Below are 17,817 nucleotides of genomic sequence, written 5' to 3' on the forward strand. Positions count from 1 at the left end.
TAAAGATAGTTTTAAAGAATTTCAAAAGAGCCTGCTTAATACTTGATATTTTTAGGGGTTTTTTATATAAATAGCCATGTAACTTATTAGCATTTTCCTGTACCCTTCACAATCTAATAAAACATATAAGACAGTTTACATACTAAAAACTTCCATGACTCATTAATGTCACAACTCCCATGACTGAATTAAGTGTATTTAATAAGTGTCTAAGCCACTGTATGTAACACTGTGGTAAAATACATACCAGATTTTAAATATAGGTATTTCCCAACTTTATGAACTTTCAGCTTTACAAAAAATGGTGCAATAGCCATACACATTTAGCCATAACCATGTTTCAAATACTGAATTTTGATCTGGACTAGCAATATATAATGCAGTGCTTTCTAATAGTACTGAGCATTCACCATAAATTGCACCCACCTTCTCGTCAGCCATGGATTATGGTAATCAATAGGTTGATTAGGTTGTATTTTTATCTTATAAGTCCATTTAGTACATCAATAGTCCATCATTACCATTTATGCTATACTTTTTTATTTTAAATGTAGGTATGAACACTTTTCTTCATGTCTTAACCAAGTATTAAGTCTTCTTAATGGAAAAGATCCTGATTCTTCTTCAAAGGTTTGTATATTTTATTTTACAGTTTAAAAAAACTAACGTGCAGAAAAGACTTTCCGCGTACTATTCTGTGAATATTACAACTGTGTATAACAGGTGTATAGCAATTGAATAAATATATTGAGATTAGAATAAAACATCACAGTTTCTCTAGAGCCCTTTTGATAATTCTTTTTAATCAACATGTACCCTTTTCTGACCTCTTTTTACAAAGATAATCACTATACTGACTTCTAACCATATTATTTTGCCTGGGTAGCTAGGATTCTAACTACTGAGTCACAAAATCTACATGTCTTCATTAGCTACTATGGAACACTCTGCCAAAGAGTTTGGTCATATTTACATAGAAGACTTGATTATTCTGCAACCTTGTCATTATTGAGTATTTACAGATTAATCATTCAGGTGTTTAAAATTAGTATTGCATTATAATTAAAGCATGTATTTCCTTAATGATAACTAATGTTTAATACCTTTTCACACTCATTAACTGTTTTGTGTCTCAAATATCTAGGAGTATTTTTGGTAGACTTTTACTTTTTATAGGTATTCAAATGTAAATATTTGAGCTATGTATGCTATATAATTTTATTTTATGCAATTATCTTCTAGTCTTAGTTACCTTTGTCACTCTTTTAATATTATCTTGATTTTACTAGCGCTTAATTCCTGTTTTAATAAAATGTTTCATTTTTGGTAATATTAAGGTTTAGACTCAGGGTCTCAAGCTTCAAGCTTGCTAGGCAGGTATGCTATCACTGAGCCATAATGAACCTAGATTGAATTAATCGATTTTGTATCTGATTTAAGAAATCTAGATGTACTCCAAAGTCAAAAGATGAATTGCTATGTTTTTTTGGTAGCTTTTCTATGTATAACTATAACCCATCTAGAATTCAGTTTTCGTCTGATATGAAGTTGAACTTTTGTTTTAGACTAGACCTTCGTGAGTATTTAAAGAAGGAAAGAAAGTCTAAAAACCAGTATGGTTTTGAATTATCAGAAACAGTCTAGCTGTTGTAGAGGGCTTGAAATAGTACAAGTTTGTTATTTGACAGTGTTTCACTTTTGTGCTTGTTTTGTCTTTGCCCTTCTCGTTTAAGGTTTGCCAAGAGTTCTTTCTAGATTATTTTCATTAGATGAAGAACTCAGACGATATATCTTGGATATTTTGAACTCCAGGTTCTAAAATTCTCATGCAATATGAGAATTATCCCTAGTTTAAATTAAATTTTATAGCATGACTGTAAATACATGTTCTAAATGCTAAGTAAGAATTCTTAGAGTGGAAGAAGTATAGCAATAACCTATTTAACCTAAACAAATTAAACTATATTGGAAATTTAGAACATGAAGTCAAAACTTTACAACAGTATAGAAAGTCTGAAAGAGAATGAAGATGTAAGAGTAATTAAAATCAATCTTATGATAGAAGTGGTGAACAGTACAAGCAATAATCCTGTAGTTGGTTTGTTTTTTGTTTGTTTTTTGTTTTTGTTTTTTGGAATTTTTGGAGTCTTTTTTGGCCAGTCCTATAGCGTGAGCTCAGCCTGAGCACTGTCCTTGAGCTTTCTCAAGGCTAATGCCCTAACCACTTGAACCACAGCACCACTTCCGGATTTTTCTGTATATGTGGTACTGAGGAATCGAACCCAGGGCTTCGTGCTTACGTGGCAAGCACTCTTCCCCCAGGCCATGCTCCCGGCCTCATTTACTTCTTATTGTGGTGGACACAAATGTTTGAGTATAATGTCAGTATAACCTTGATAACACTGACTGACAAGATTGGTGTGAAAATTATATCATCATAATTTGTAATCATTCAAAATGAACATAGAAAATCAGAATGCTAAATCTAAAATGTTAGTACAGCCAGTAATACTGAAGAGAATTGCATTCCTTTACTAAATAATATTTACTCCAAGAATATAAAAGTGCCTCAACATTTGAAAATTAATGTAAATTTTTATGTTAACACAAAAAAATAGGAAGAACAAATCTGATAAAATTTAATATCCATTTAGGATAAAGGTTGACTAGGAATAAACAGAACGAATTTGATAAAATTTAGTATCTATTTAAGATTAAGATTAACTAGGAATAACCAGAACCTTTTTGCACTGATAGAAAAACTACCAAAAAATTTACTGTATCACTATTGAAAAATCATGAAAACTTCTCTTCAGATTAATTATAAAAGAGAGCATACATGATTGTCATTTGTGTTTAGTATAGTATTGATGATGTAAACCAGCCTAGTAAGACAAGAAAAGTGAATAATATTAAAAATTAGGAAAGAAGTAAAATTCACTGTTCAGAGACCATTGTGAATATAGACTATCTAAAATCTGTAGGAATTCCTGTTAATTTAACACTGGCTGATTCTAAGATTAGTACCTGTGCTCTTTATTTATATTTTGGGGTCCACTAAATACATGACTTTTTCTTTAAATGATGCCATTTAACTGTTTTGTTGTTGTTGTTGTTGTTGTTTAAGTGGTTAGGGCAAAAATCCAGCAGAAGGAAGTAATACACCTACTACCTGCCAAATGTAACTGGAACTCCTCTATACATTATCCCAACAATAAAAAAAGAAAGAAAGAAATCCAACAAAAAGATATAAAGGCTCATTTTGAAACTAAAACAGCGAGAGAAACAGAAGACCCTTTAAATAGGTGCAGATATAGATGGATGAGTTTACAGTGTTCAGTCACGCAAAATTCAGCAAATTTTATTTTGATTTGTTTTTGATTTGGTTTAGTTTTGGCTTTGTTTAAATGTGTGTGGTTGTTTTCTCTGCAGGGCCTCAGGTTTAGTAAGAAAGCACTTTACCCTTGAACTCCATCTACCCAACCCACTTTTACATCTTATTTTATAGTATGCTTTATGATAATTTTTTACATTTAGGGTTTGGCATGTGTTCAAAGTACCAATTTAATTTTTAGATATGTTTTCATTTTAAAAATAAAGTGTTTTTAAAGAAAATTGCTACAAAAGAACATTAGTAAAATGTATAACATTTTTATCTTTATTTTTTGTATATTAATGTCTAGTAAGCTTGAAATTTAATGAAAATTTTATGTTGTACAGGTCTTAGAGTTACTTCTTGCCTTCTGTTCAGTAACTCAGCTGCGCCATGTTCTAAGTCAGATTATGTTTGAACAATCTTCCTCTGGCAACAGCATTATGGGAAGCCGTTCTAAGTCCTTAGAACCTACTGTGGCTCTTCTTCGTTGGTTAAGCCACCCTGTGGATGGGTCAGAAAACTGTTCTGTCTTAACATTGGAGTTGTTCAAGGAACTATTTGAGGTAATAGGGTAATAGAAAATGGACTCTTCTACTCTTACAACTCTTAACAGTTTTCATAAAATGCTTTTTTAATGTTTTTAAAAATAACCATCGTGAATTTCCAATTGTTTATACATGAGAAAACTCCTGATACTAACAGTTGAACTAGATTGTCGTGTATCTACTGCCAAAATCTTTTAGTGTTTTCCCTTATTTCATTGTATAGTTGTATATACTGGTTTCTGAATAATCAGTAAAGTCTTGACTATATATATGTATATGTATATATATATATTATTCTTAGAGTAGTCACAGTCTGTCACTATCTCAATAGATGTCCTCTGTTTTTATTAGCTGTTAAATGGATTAAGATAAAATATGGAAATTAATAAAATGGAGAGGAACATACTAGACAATATGCTAGGCCAGGATGAGAAATCACCAGTCTATAGGATTCTGCCATTTGGACAATTTAGTATTTTCTGCTGTTCTTCCTAATTTTATCTAATTTAGCCTACCCCAGTCTTCCCTAAAATTATTATATTATTAAATTTCACTGAAATGATTTTCAGTAATATTTAAATCAGAGTCCTTTAAAAATATCTTGTCTGTAAAGTCATAGTTTAAGTGGAAAAAAAAGTAGAGCCCTGGGCTGGGAGTTTGGCCTAGTGGTAGAGTGCCTGCCTAGCATGCACGAAGACCCGGGTTCGATTCCTTGGTACCACATACATAGAAAAAAGCCGCAAGTGGTGCTGAGGCTCAAGTGGTAGAGCTCTAGCCTTGAGAAAGTCCAAGGACAGTACTCAGGCCTTGAGCTCAAGCCCAGGACTGGGGGGAAAAAAATAGAGACCCCTGAAGACTAGATAAATAATTTAAAAGAGGGGATTCAAGTAAGTGAAGCACTGAAATGAGTATAAGATGTATAAAGGGAGGTCACAACTCAATAATGACCACTTTGTCTTATATATTCCATCTGTATTTTTTTATTAAAGAATTTATTAACATTGATTTTTATATCATATTTCAAATGGCTTGTTTAATAAACAAGTATTCAAGAAGGGAATCTATATACAATCACTGGCACTTAGATTTTAGAACATAGTTAAAATTAGGCTGTATGTCATAGATACATATGAATCTATGTATATAGAAGAAGTATAAAGGGAGGTCACAACTCAATAATGACTGCTTTGTCTTATGTATTCCATCTGTATTTTTAATCATTCCTGCTGTTTCCTTCTCCAGGATGTCATAGATACTGCTAACTCTTCGTCAGCTGACCGTTTTGTGACCCTGCTGCTGCCTGCGGTTCTAGATCAGCTGCAGTTCACAGAACAAAGTCTGGATGAGACTGTAATAAGAAAAAAATGTGAACGGATGGTCAAAGCTATTGAAGTTTTATTAAATATCCTTTACTGTCATAAAAATGGAATGTATACTTTTCCCTTAATATTACATTTTATTTTCAATCTTGCCAGTTCGCTGTATTTAATATATATCTGTTACATATACTGAACTGAAATTTGATTTAAAAAAAAATCTCAATGAAGAACTTCTAGGAAGTTATCTAGACTTCTTTTCCCCCTTGTTTTTTTTTTCTATGTAAAACTTAAAACTACATTAGAGATACGTTCAAAATTTCTTCTTTTTGTCTTTGATTTGTTCAGAAGAGCAAGCTCAGGAACTAACACAGCAGTCACTAAACCACTGAGAATCTCCTCCAAAAAAAGAAAAGCTTTTTAAACTGATTTCACCATTTTTTGTCAGTTTGACATTTGATGGCATCTTCTAAAATGCCTCTTGTATTATCCTTATTAATCTTTTCCTTTTGATGCCAGCTATCACTGCAGGACTGATTGGTCCTGCCCATTTTAGGTAGCGTATATCAGTGAATAAAAATTGTTATTAGATTTGTCATGACTTAATCTGGTTTTTCTTCCTCATGTTTTAAATGAGGAAGATTATTATGATTATTCTAAAAGAGGAAATAATATCATAATTGATTATAAGAAAGATAAGTATATCAACACAAGAAACTTTGATGCAGTTAGTTTCACAGCCTATGTACCCTGATGTGTATTTTTTTTCTCAATTGCTAATTCCAAATTGTGAGGAGTCCGATATTTAAATATTCGTAGAAAATTTCATTGCTGTCCCTCTGTAGGCATGGAACAATGCCACATTAAGATTTCTTAAACTTACCTGATTGCCTTTCCTGGTATTTCAGAGAAACAAGAATAGGCAGACTACATTCTTTTAAATTCTCCTCCTTTGTTTTGTTTTATTTTGCTGGTCTGCCACTTGAGCCATAGTGCCACTTCCCATTTGCTGGTGTTTATTTGGAGGTAAGAATCTCAGGGACTTTTGTGCCTGGGCTTGCTTTGAACCATGATCCTCAGGTCTCAGCCTCCTAAGTAGCTAGCCTTGCAGGCATGAGCCACTGTTGACCAGTGTACCCTCTTCTGAGGGTCTCTTTTTTCATCTCATTTTCCTTTACAGCACTCATAACCCTGGCTTGATATTAGAATGGCCTGGGGAATAAATAAAACAAGATAAACACGAGAATCTTATACAAATTCTAAAGTAATTGGAGCAATTTAAAACCAAGATAATTTTGGCATGATTTGTGTGTGTGTGAGCTAATATGATTGTTTACACAGATGATTCTATCATGAGGACCATTGCTCGACATTTCTGCTTGACCTTAGTTAGGTCTTTGATCATTGAATGGCATCAATACTGGTTTGAATTTGGGACCTTGATCTTATGAAATATTCTTACTATAGAGCCACATTTGCAACCCTAATTTTTGCCTGTTATTTTTGAGATAGATCCTTTTTTGGACTTTCTAGGAACTAAGATAAAACTTACATGCCACCACTTTACCTGGGCTGGCCTCATTCCATTACCCCAATAAATAATCTAGCAAAGAGCTAGATTATAGGTATGGACTACCTGGCTTAATTTTGCCCTTTATTAATAATAGGATCTTTTCTGTTGTGGTATGAGACCATTTCTTGAGATTCATTGCTGATCATGCTTCATTTTCAGTGTTAGAATCCCCCATTGAGTATATATTATTGTAATTATACTCAATACCATGTTGAGTGATTTGTATGAAATTACCCTGAACGTTATAAACTACTACCAAACATAAAGGATTTGGAGAATCTGTTTATATGTGTAAATCTTAACAAAGCTTACCTCTATGTGGAGATGATACTCTGAAAATGCATATTGCCCAAGTTTTGACTACTATAAAGTGTACCACTCTAATAGAACAACAGTTTACATATGGCAAGATTGACCTGGGGTTTGGAACCAAAGTAGCAGATTCTGAATTGTGGTGAGTATTCAAAATCTAAATTATAAGATGTTTAAATGCAGGAAAACTTTTTAAATGTAATTCTCATCCTTTAAGATGAATACTTTGGTTCTATTCGAGTAGCTCAAGAAATAGCAGAGATCTAAATCAAGACTTTATACAATGAATTTTGTTTTTTTTATTGGCCAGTCCTGGGGCTTGAATTCAGTCCTGGCAATGTCCTTGGGCATTCTCATCTAGCACTCTACCACTTGAGCCATAGCACCACTTCTAGCTTTTTCTGTGTATGTGGTACTGAGGAATCCATCCGAGGAATTCATTATGTTAGTATGCACTCTACTACTAGGCCATGCTCCTGCCCCATAATGAATTATTCATTGTATAGATTGTGTACTTCTGAAGAAAGGTTTTTGTTTTGATTTTGGTCACGGGGCTTAAACCCTGGGCCTGGCTGCTGTCACTAGACTTCAGTGCAAGGCTACCTCCCTGCCCCTTGTGCCACAGCACCACTTCCATTTTCTAGTTGTTATTTGGAGATAAGATTCTCATGGACTTTAGTGCCTGGGCTGGCTTTGAACATGAACCTCGATCCTCAGATCTCAGCCTCCTGAATAGCTAGGATTACAGGCATGAATCACCTGCCTGGCTTAAGAAAGGTTTTAACTGATTTGTTGTTTAGGATTCGTTGTGTGATTAGTGTGTGTGTGTGTGTGTGTGTGTGTGTGTGTATGACATGATCTCTACATATTTTCTTGTCAGTTTTGGGACAGAACTCTGGGCCAGGGTGCTGTCCCTGGGCCCTTCCAATTCTGCTTTTCTGTTAGTTAATTGGAGATGAGTTCTAAGTACTTTAATGCCCAAGCTGGCCTTGAACCCCATCCTCTGATTTAAGCTTCCTGAATAGCTAGGAGTATAGTTGTGAGCCACAGCAGATGCCCAGCATTGTTCTTGTTTTTTGTTTGTTTTCTTGGTTTTTGGTGTTTTGTTTTGTTTTGTTTTTGTTTTGGCCAGTCTTTGGGCTTGAACCTCAGGATCAGGAGCTGCCTATTGGTGCTCAAGACTAATGCTTTGCCACTTGAGCCACAGTGCCACTTCTAGCTTTCTGAGTAGCTTATTGGAGGTAAGAGTCTTACAGACTTTTCTTTCTACCTGAGCTGGCTTTGAACCTTGAAGATCTCATCCTCCTGAGAAGCTGGGCTATAAGCATGAGCCACTAGCACTTAGCGGGAACTTTTTTGTCACATTACCTCAGTCATTTACTTTTTTGTTCCTTTCACTTTCAATCTTTAAATGAAGAAACATTTTTATTAAAAAAATAAATTACTTCCAAAATTTTCTTTTCTTTTTCTCCTGAGCATAATTTTTTATTGTAATTAGTAGAAGGGTTACATTATATTTGCCAGATAGAAGGTACATTCCTTAACAATCATTGCTACCCCTTTCTCATGTTTTTGTCATTTCCTTCCCCCACCCTTTACCCTCATCTTGTTTTCCCCCTTCCCTATCCTATTTCAAATAAACATATATACAAGATATCAGATAACAAGGTAAGATACTATAACAATATGAGATAAACAAGAGACAGCAAAAGAGATGAGAGATATCATAGTACATAAGAACAACACTCACACCTTATATGGCTCTTGTTTCTGTATCTTGTAGGTCCTTTCATTTAGCCTTTTAGCCTCATCCTACATGGCCTTATGTATCTAGGTTTTGCCCTATTGTAAACCTCTTCTAGGAGAGTCCAAGGTTTCTACTAATTATGACAAATGAGAGAAACCATTGAGCCTATGGTCCTTTGAGTCTGGCTTGCTTCACTTAATGTGATTTTTTTCCAAGTTTTTCCATTTCCTTACAAATGGGGTGCTGTCATTCTTTCTGACAGCAACATAGAATTCCATTGTGTATAAATACCACATCTTGTAGATCCACTGATCAACTGAGGAGCATCTGGATTGGTTCCATTTCTTTGCGATGGTAAATAATGCTACAGTGAACATCATTGTGCTAGTGGATTTAGTAAGTCCTTGTTTCTGGACAATTGGGTAAATGCCAACTAGTGGAATTGCTGGGTCATAGGGGAGCTCTATGTTTAGTCTTTTGAGGAACCGCTATACTGCTTTCCATAGTGGTGAACAAGTTTACACTCCCACCAACAGTGTAGTAGTGATCCCTCCACTGCCAAAATTTTACCAGTAATGATTTTGTTCCCTTAGCATGCTAGGCATTATAAAGGTGGATTGTCAAAAAGCATAAAAGGTGGATTTCCAAAAAACATTAAAAATGTCTCATTATTAAGGCCAACTAATAAATAGTCACTGACAGCCTGCTAAGTATTGGATACTACAATTCCTTCTAATGAGAACATAATTGTCAGTAACTGTGTTTCTCAAGAACAAGGGTTCTTGCCTTTTTATACTTTGCTTCAGGTACAAAGCATACTAAATAACTTAGCATGATTCATGTACTAATTGTTATATGTTTTTATTTCCTAATGATAGTCTGTGTTAATATTTTAATGTTAAAACTAAGTTTTAATGGATCCTTTAATACTCACTTCAGTATTCTTACCTACCCATTTGAAGCAGATAATTTGTGTTTGAAAGTAGAAAAAGGAACACTATATAAATTTTAACTATTCAGGAATCCCATGCCTATAATCCTTAACTGCTCTGGAGGTTGAGATCTGAAGATCAAAGTTTGAAGCCAGCATAGACAAATTCAAGAGACTCTCCCCTCCAATTAACTTCAAAAACTAGAAGTTGAGGCCAGGAGTTTGGCCTAGTGGTAGAGTGCTTGCCTAGCATGCACAAATACCTGGGTTCGATTCCTCAGTACCACGTACATAGAAAAAAGCTGGAAGTGGTGCTGAGGCCCAACTGATAGAGCTCTAGCCTTGAGAAAGCCCAAGGACAGTGCTCAGGCCCTGAGCTCAAGCCCAGGACTAGCAAAAAACAAACACAAGAAAACTAGAAGTCAGTTGTGGCTCAAGTGCAGTATCAAAGGTCAGAAACAGCAAGTGTGCATACACATACAAAAAAAAAATAATCCATAATTGTTAATGCTAGTATGTTCTTTTTAGTCTTGAACTCCAAGAATGTTTATCACTGGCAGTTTTTCCTCCACAGAAATATTTTGTCTTCTTGAGTTTTAAAACTAGGGTGGGGGGAGGGTAATGGGTACCAAGATATGTGAAAGGTATCAATGTATGTGAATTAATGTACCTTCTATCTGGCAAATATCATGTAACCCTTTTATTAATTTAAATAAAAATATATTAAAAAAACTAAGTAGTTTTTATTTTCTTGAGAGTTGTAGATAAAAATAAATTTTTGAGTTATCTAATTTAAATATGATTTTTCTCATAGCAAACTTGCTGCTGATGTAATTTTGAAAACTCTTGACTTGATGAACAAGCTTAAACAGTTGATTCCCGGTATGGAAGTAAGCTTCTACAAAATCCTTCAAGTAAGCTTTAAATAAGTCTTCATACATTGAAGAGTTTTCCTTTGTAAATGGTTTCCAGTAAATTATGTTTTTATATTTTATATTTAAATGATGTTTCTCTTAGATTTGTTCATTAGAAGACAGTGTATACATGCTATCTTGTCGTCAGTAGTTACAAGTCTTCATTGTACTGTTATTTTACATAGTGCTACAGAAAACTGAATGTTAAATGTTTCTGATTGATTCCAAATTACAAAATGTTCATGGTAATACTGTTTTCCCAGCTCTTCCTGTTCTCTTGTTAAATTGGCAGGTTTGTTCATTTTGTTGATGTTGGGGAGAGGATAGTGTTTGCTTTAGAGGTTTTCTTGGTCAGTTGAAATAATGTATTAAGAAAATAGAAAAGGTCAGCAAAGGACATGATTGTGAACACTGAGATCAGAGGGACTAGACTAAACATTTCTAACTCACATATTACTTTGCTAATAGTTGTTAAATAAGAGGCTTAGATGTTATTGAGACTAACTTGACAGGTTTAGTTTAAAGATGTAATGGTTTGTATTGTCCTTTTTATTATTGTTGTTATTATCTCTAAGGTGCTGCATTCTAGAGTACAAGCCCATGGCTTGAGCATACTAGATATAAACACTCTACTGCTGAGCTGTACCTCAGCCCCTTATTTACTATTCTATAATCTGGGAATAGAATGTTAGCTGAGGTGTGGACTTTATAGAGAGGGAAGAAGCTGAAGAACAAGAAATGAAAGAAAAGTATATTGATCACTTCAGTTTCTTTGTAGGGCTGAAACAGAGGAGACTTAAACTATGCTGCTACTGTTTTTGGAAAACTAGATGGATTGGTTATGTGATTCATAGCCAAAATAACTTCATTTCAGTTTGAGCTCTTCTTCTAGGGCCTAGTTAAGGATTTGTTTAGCAATATCTGTTAATAGGTACAACACCTGCCCTATAGCTAGTATTTTCATTAAGTTTTGCTGAAATACATTCATTTAATGAGTTGGCAGAGATGATTTTAAGGAATGTATAAACAAGGTAGAAGACAAAAGCTGAACGAACCCTTAGGCAGGAGCCACATGTTCAATTTGAGAGTAATATTTAAAACATTTTTTTCAAAGTTTGAATGACCAGTGAATGTAAGTCTAAGCAAGTGATTTCTCTTTTTGGACTTCAGTTTCTTTCACTGCAAACTGCAAATAAGACCTGCCAAAAATATATTCTGGTTCTGTGGAACTGAATTATATTTGCATATATACAAGGTACTTAATATTTTAATTATAAAGAAGTGATTATATTAATACCTTCTTTGTTAAGAATGTGTTTACAAAGAATTGATTCCAAAGATACCTTTATGTTAATTTGTAGACCTGTTTCATTGACAATGATATCAATTTTATAGTGCTGTGTAAAATCTTCACTGACAGGGACCTATAAGTTCTTTATTTAAGATCACCAACATAGGCGTAGTTGAAAATATTTAAAACTTTTATTGGATTTTTTAAAAAATGTTATTATTAGAGTGATATATAGAGGGGTTACAGTTACATTCGTAAAATAGTGAGTATATTACGTCTTGAATATTGTTTCCCCTTCCCATGTTTTTCTTACACTTTCCCTTCCTCCTTCCCAAGTTGTACATATATTCACCAGACAATATTGGATTTATTTTTAAAGCTAATGGCTTATATTGAGCGCATCATAATGTATATAAGAAGGTAAACTGTAATGATACATTCAAACATGAAACATTTTAGAATTTGCTTTATTCTAGAGACTTGATATTGTTTTTGCCTCTTGTTTTGTGGTTTGTGATTTCCTTAGGATCCACGTTTGATAACTCCATTAGCTTTTGCTTTAACATCAGATAACAGAGAGCAAGTACAGTCTGGATTGGGGATATTATTGGAAGCAGCTCCACTTCCAGATTTTCCTGCTTTAGTGTGAGTTGTAATCATTTGCAATATACCTATTGTCATATTTGGATATTATGCTATGTTTCTTCAGTAATTTCCAACATACCTTAGTAAGTTGGTAAAGTGAAAATTTCATTTTGTCTTCACAATGAAATAAAATTTTGATTCCTGTACCTGAAAAGGCAAATATCTATTACCCAAGGAAAAAGAAGTTCAAAAAGTAGTTAAATATATTATCCAGGTATTATTTTTCTCTTCGTCTTAGCCACCATTTTTTAATGTATGTTCTGGACACCTAAACATGTGTTTAGCTTTTCCTTAGAGAGCATTTTTCTTCCTGAATGGTATAAGTAAAAAAAAATAATAATAATCAAACATTATTGCCATTGACCAGGTCTGGGTCATTTGCCAAGACAACCATCTCTGAAAACTGCATAAACCTGAATATTGTGTTTGAAAAATAAAAAGCTCTCGAAAGAAAATTTGTGTTTTAAATCAGAAAAAAGATGGTTAGGCAAAATTTTTTATTCTATCATAATTTCAAATAATAAAGAATACTTAAAAGAATATTTGAAAGACATCTAATTTTTTAAAGTACATGGTTAGCAAAATGTTTACTAGATGCCTACTTTTAATTAACTTTTTAAAATATAAATGATTTATTTGGATGAATTTTTAAAAGTGATTTGAGTAACTTGAAGCAATAGGTGAGGTATTCACTGTGTGTTAGAGATCAACAAGCAAGTCATTGCACAGGCACATATTTTCGTAGTTTTTTAGAACAAACCCAAACCCATTCATTTTCATATTATCTGTATTGTCTAGCTTCTTTTCCTTCTCAAACGGCAGGTTTGAGTAGTTGTAATATAAGCTTTTAATCAAATCGCACTTTTCAGAATTTAAAATTTTAGATGCTTATAAATACATGAGCATATCAATATTTTTAACAAAAAGGGTAAATAAGTAGAAACCTCAGGTTATGGTTTATAATGAAGCTACTACATTTTGTGATGGTTTGCTTGCTTCAATTATTAGTCTAGCATGAAAAAAAAAAAATCTTCCCAGGGAAAGCTACAGCCCTATGAACATGGATATCTCATCATTTGCTTCTGTGGTAAGGCCTTCCTACCATTTTCTTGGTGTCCTAGCCTTCCCTTTATGTGTTGTGGACAGTTTTCTCTGTGGTTTACTTTAATATTTATTTTATATGTCCTTACTTGATATTGTCTTCAGCAGTTTACTAAGTGAATTTATTGTGTGAGTGGATGGATATGTAGTTTTTTTATGTATGTAAATTTGCTTTCCTATTTTAAGTGAACTTTTAGCAATTTTTTAAATTGTATTTTATTGTCTGGGTGATGTATAGAGGGGCTAGAGTCACAATCGTCAGTTAGTGCATACATTACTTGAACATTGATACCCTTTCTCATGTTTCTCCTACTTTCCCTCCACCCATTCCCTCCTAATCATCTTGTTTTCCCCCTTCCCTTCCCTATTCCAAATAAACAAACATGTCTATGATAAACCTGGTACCAGAGTCAGATATAGTAACAACATGAGATAAACCATGAGGGGGAAAACAAAGAGAAAAGAAATAACTTCACATAGTATTAACAACAACAATCACAAAGATAAACCTCTTGTTTCCATATCCTGGAGTTCATTTCTCTTAGCCTCATCTTATATGGCCATATGTACTTAGCTTTTGAGTATTGAATCCTCAGCTAGGAGAATCCTAGACATATACTAATGATTACATCGAGCCTATGTTCCTTTGGGTCTGTCTTACTTCACTTAATATGTTTTTTTTTTAATCAAGTCTTTCCATTTAACAAAAAATTTTTAAGAACCGAATATAACTACATTAGGCTTCTAGGTATTTTTTTTTTTTGCTGTGGCAGTAAATTATATTAGATATCCACTGTGGTAAGATTTGTCCTATAGCCAGAGATAAGACAAAAGAGGGCAGGAAGAAAAGGAGGAAGGAAGATAGAGATAGGAAGATATTATGCTATGGGAGAAGGGTGGTTAATTTTAGCATTATATAGGACTTAGTATTGAACTTTCTTAGGAAAGGAAAATTTGAAAAAGATCTGATGATCTTTTGTTGGATTTGGTTGGAAGAATGCTAAGGAGGATGTTTTCTGGTTAAAAAAAAAAAAACCCAGGCAGAAGCTAGGCTATCTTTTTTTTTATATATATATTTTTTATTGTAATTAACAGAAGGGTTCCGTGATATTTGCCAGATAGAAGGTGCATTAATTCACATACATTGATACCCTTTCACATGTTGGTCCCCATTTCCCTCCCCCCCACACCTAGACTATCTTTAAATGGGCACAATTCATTGATCTTGGAAGTTAATGGAGCTCAGATTGGTTAGAACTTACTGAGTGAAGAAAGGAAAGGGTAAACAGGGGCATAGATCAGAAAAAGTGATGCACCTCATGATAAGAAAACTGTTCTAAGCAATACTTGTAGTTTTGTCCTTAGTACAAATAATCTAATCTAGATTACAGTGCTCTAAACGAAAGATAGAAATGTCATTATTAAAGGCCGGGAGTTTGGCCTAGTGGTTAAAGTGCTTGCCTAGCATGCATGAAGACCCGGGTTCGATTCCTCGGTACCACATACATAGAAAAAAGCCAGAAGTGGTGCTGAGGCTTAAGTGGTAGAGCTCTAGCCTTGAGAAAGTCCAAGGACAGTGCTCAGGCCCTGAGCTCAAGCCCAGGACTGGCAAAAAAAAAAAAAAAAAAAAAAATGTCATTATTAAAGGACTATAAGTAGAAAAGAGAGTACTTTGGAAAATTTAGGATATTACCCAAACAATGTTTCATTGTGACCCAAAGTTTTCAAGAATATTTGAAGCTCTATTTCCACCACCCCCCCCCCCCAAAAAAAAACACTCATTCTAAAAGAATTAGGTTCCCTAATTCTACATTGCTCTGCCTTTTGCTTTGTTTTTGTATTATTTCTTTTGTTTTTTACTTCCTCTTCAGACTTGGAGAAAGTATAGCAGCAAACAATGCATATAGACAACAAGAAACAGAACATGTGCCCAGGAGAATGTCTTTGCAGTCATTAAATCACAGCCATCCAGGATCAATAAAGAGTATATCGCCTCCCCTTTTGAAAGAGAATGTTTCTGGATTAAATATTGAGGAATTGATAGAGAAACTTCAGTCTGGAGTTATGGTGAGTAATAAATAGCAATTATAGATGGGATTATGCTTGGAACCAGACAGCTAAGAGTCTCCTCTGATTATATAACGTTTCAACACCCTTAGATGGCAATACTATCCTGAAATTTTATCTATTGATATACAAGATAGTATGGAAAATTTGAAAAGAATGTAAGTGGTACTGAGGAATTGAACCCCAGTCTTTGTGCATGCTGGACAAGCACTCTACCACTAGGCCAAACTCCCAGCCCCAATTCTTTCAATTTTTAACAGCTTTCATTTGTTTCCCTAGTTTCCTTTCTTCCTACCCATCCAGCTTTGAAGATGATTTAAAATATATTATTTGATGTTGGACAGGTGGCTCATGCCTATAATCCCAGCTATTCAGGAGGCTGAGATCTGAGGATCAAGGTTCCAAGCCAGCCAAGGACCTGAGACTCTTATCTCCAATTAACCTCTAGAAAATGAGAAGTGGGGCTTGGCTCCAGGGTAGGGTGGTAGCTGAAGAGCTCCGGGACAGTGCCCAAGCCTAGGGTTTAGGTGGTAACCTTGAGCTGAAGAGCTCTGGGACAGCTCCCAGTCCAAGTTCAAGCTCCATCTATGACACACACACACACAGAAAAAAAGAAAAAAAGTATTATTTGCATATCACATATTATCCAGATACTGTTCTGTAGTAGGGAAATTGATGATGGAATATATGTTGTCTTTCAGATACACTATTGTCTTTTTTTGTTGCTATTTGTATGTTTTGATGATTTAGCTGCAATTGTTACAAATTCCTAATTTTATTAAAACCTAGGTAAGGGATCAAATTAGAGACATAAGAATATGTGATATAATGGATGTATATGAGATGAAGCTATCCACATTAGCCGTGAGTACAAGCTTCTTTTAATTATGTTCAGTAAGCTTTAATGTTTCTTAAAACCATGAAAGCTGGGCGGGCGGTGGCTCATGCTTGTAATCTTAGCTACTCAGGAGGCTGAGATTTGAGGATCAAGGTTCAAAGCCAGCCCAGGCAAAAAAGGACCTGAGGCTCTTATCTCCAATTAACCTCTAGAAAACTGGGAAGTAGGGCCTGACTCAAGGGTAGGGCCATAGCTGAAGAGCTCAGGGACAACGCCCAGGCCCAGGGGTAGGGTGGTAGCCTTGAGCTGAAGAGCTCAGGGACAGTGTCCAGGCCCAGAGTTCAAGCCCCATGACCCACAAAAAAAAAAAAAAAAAAAAACTATGAAAATTAAAGTGTGTTTTCTTATAGTCCAAAGAAAGCAGATTGCAAGATCTCTTGGAAGCAAAAGCTCTAGCTCTTGCACAGGCTGACAGACTGATTGCCCAGTATCGATGTCAAAGAACTCAAGCTGAGACCGAGGTATGTATAAATTCATATCTGACTAGAAGAAAATGTAAATAAATGTCATTAAAGCATGCAAAATAGTTACATACTCATCACACTTACTGAGTTAAATTCTCTTCAGCAATTTGATACAACTACTACTACTACTATTTTTAACTCTCCTTTTTTAATTTGCTTTTGTCATTGTCTTCTGATATTTTTGCTGTCTAGTTGATATTCTTTTTTTCATTTCCTTTTTTTTGTGGTTGGTTTTTGGGTCTGTGTACTGTCCCTGAGCTCTTCAGCTCTATCACTTTGAGGCACAGCTCTACTTCCTGATATTCTTTTTTTAAAAAAAAATATTCTGTGTTAATGGTCTTCAGAATTATATATTACATATATTATTTATTTCATTATTTCAACCACTACTAAAATTCTAATGATCCCATGTTTATAAGCTCAAATCTGTTTTTCTTCACACCAAATGCCTTCCATAACAGCTGTAAAATATTTCATCCTCAGCATAACGAGTAGTGAATTAATGATTCTTCTTCTTTGAAAGATGTCTTCCTAAGTATTTTCTACTTAGTTTTCAAAATGAGAAACCTAGAAACAATAAAAATTAATCTATTACACTTATTCACCAACAAATTTTACCTTCTAAATGTTTCGTCTT

General features: G+C 34.3%; 1 protein-coding gene across 1 annotated transcript in view; it reads left to right on the forward strand.

Moving 5' to 3' along the window:
• Cip2a (cellular inhibitor of PP2A) overlaps positions 1 to 17,817 on the forward strand; it is a 42,077-nt gene that overhangs the window by 15,033 nt on the left and 9,227 nt on the right. Inside the window, exons 8-16 of the mRNA XM_090346873.1 lie at positions 555 to 630; positions 3,721 to 3,939; positions 5,164 to 5,323; positions 7,123 to 7,264; positions 10,615 to 10,714; positions 12,532 to 12,650; positions 15,623 to 15,818; positions 16,608 to 16,682; positions 17,067 to 17,177. Of these exons, the coding sequence (XP_090202999.1) occupies positions 555 to 630; positions 3,721 to 3,939; positions 5,164 to 5,323; positions 7,123 to 7,264; positions 10,615 to 10,714; positions 12,532 to 12,650; positions 15,623 to 15,818; positions 16,608 to 16,682; positions 17,067 to 17,177 (1,198 nt within the window). The remainder of the gene's footprint in view (positions 1 to 554; positions 631 to 3,720; positions 3,940 to 5,163; positions 5,324 to 7,122; positions 7,265 to 10,614; positions 10,715 to 12,531; positions 12,651 to 15,622; positions 15,819 to 16,607; positions 16,683 to 17,066; positions 17,178 to 17,817) is intronic.

Source organism: Megascapheus bottae, chromosome 1 (genome assembly GCF_031878675.1).
Source record: "Megascapheus bottae isolate mThoBot1 chromosome 1, mThoBot2.hap1, whole genome shotgun sequence".
Lineage (NCBI taxonomy): Eukaryota > Metazoa > Chordata > Mammalia > Rodentia > Geomyidae > Megascapheus > Megascapheus bottae.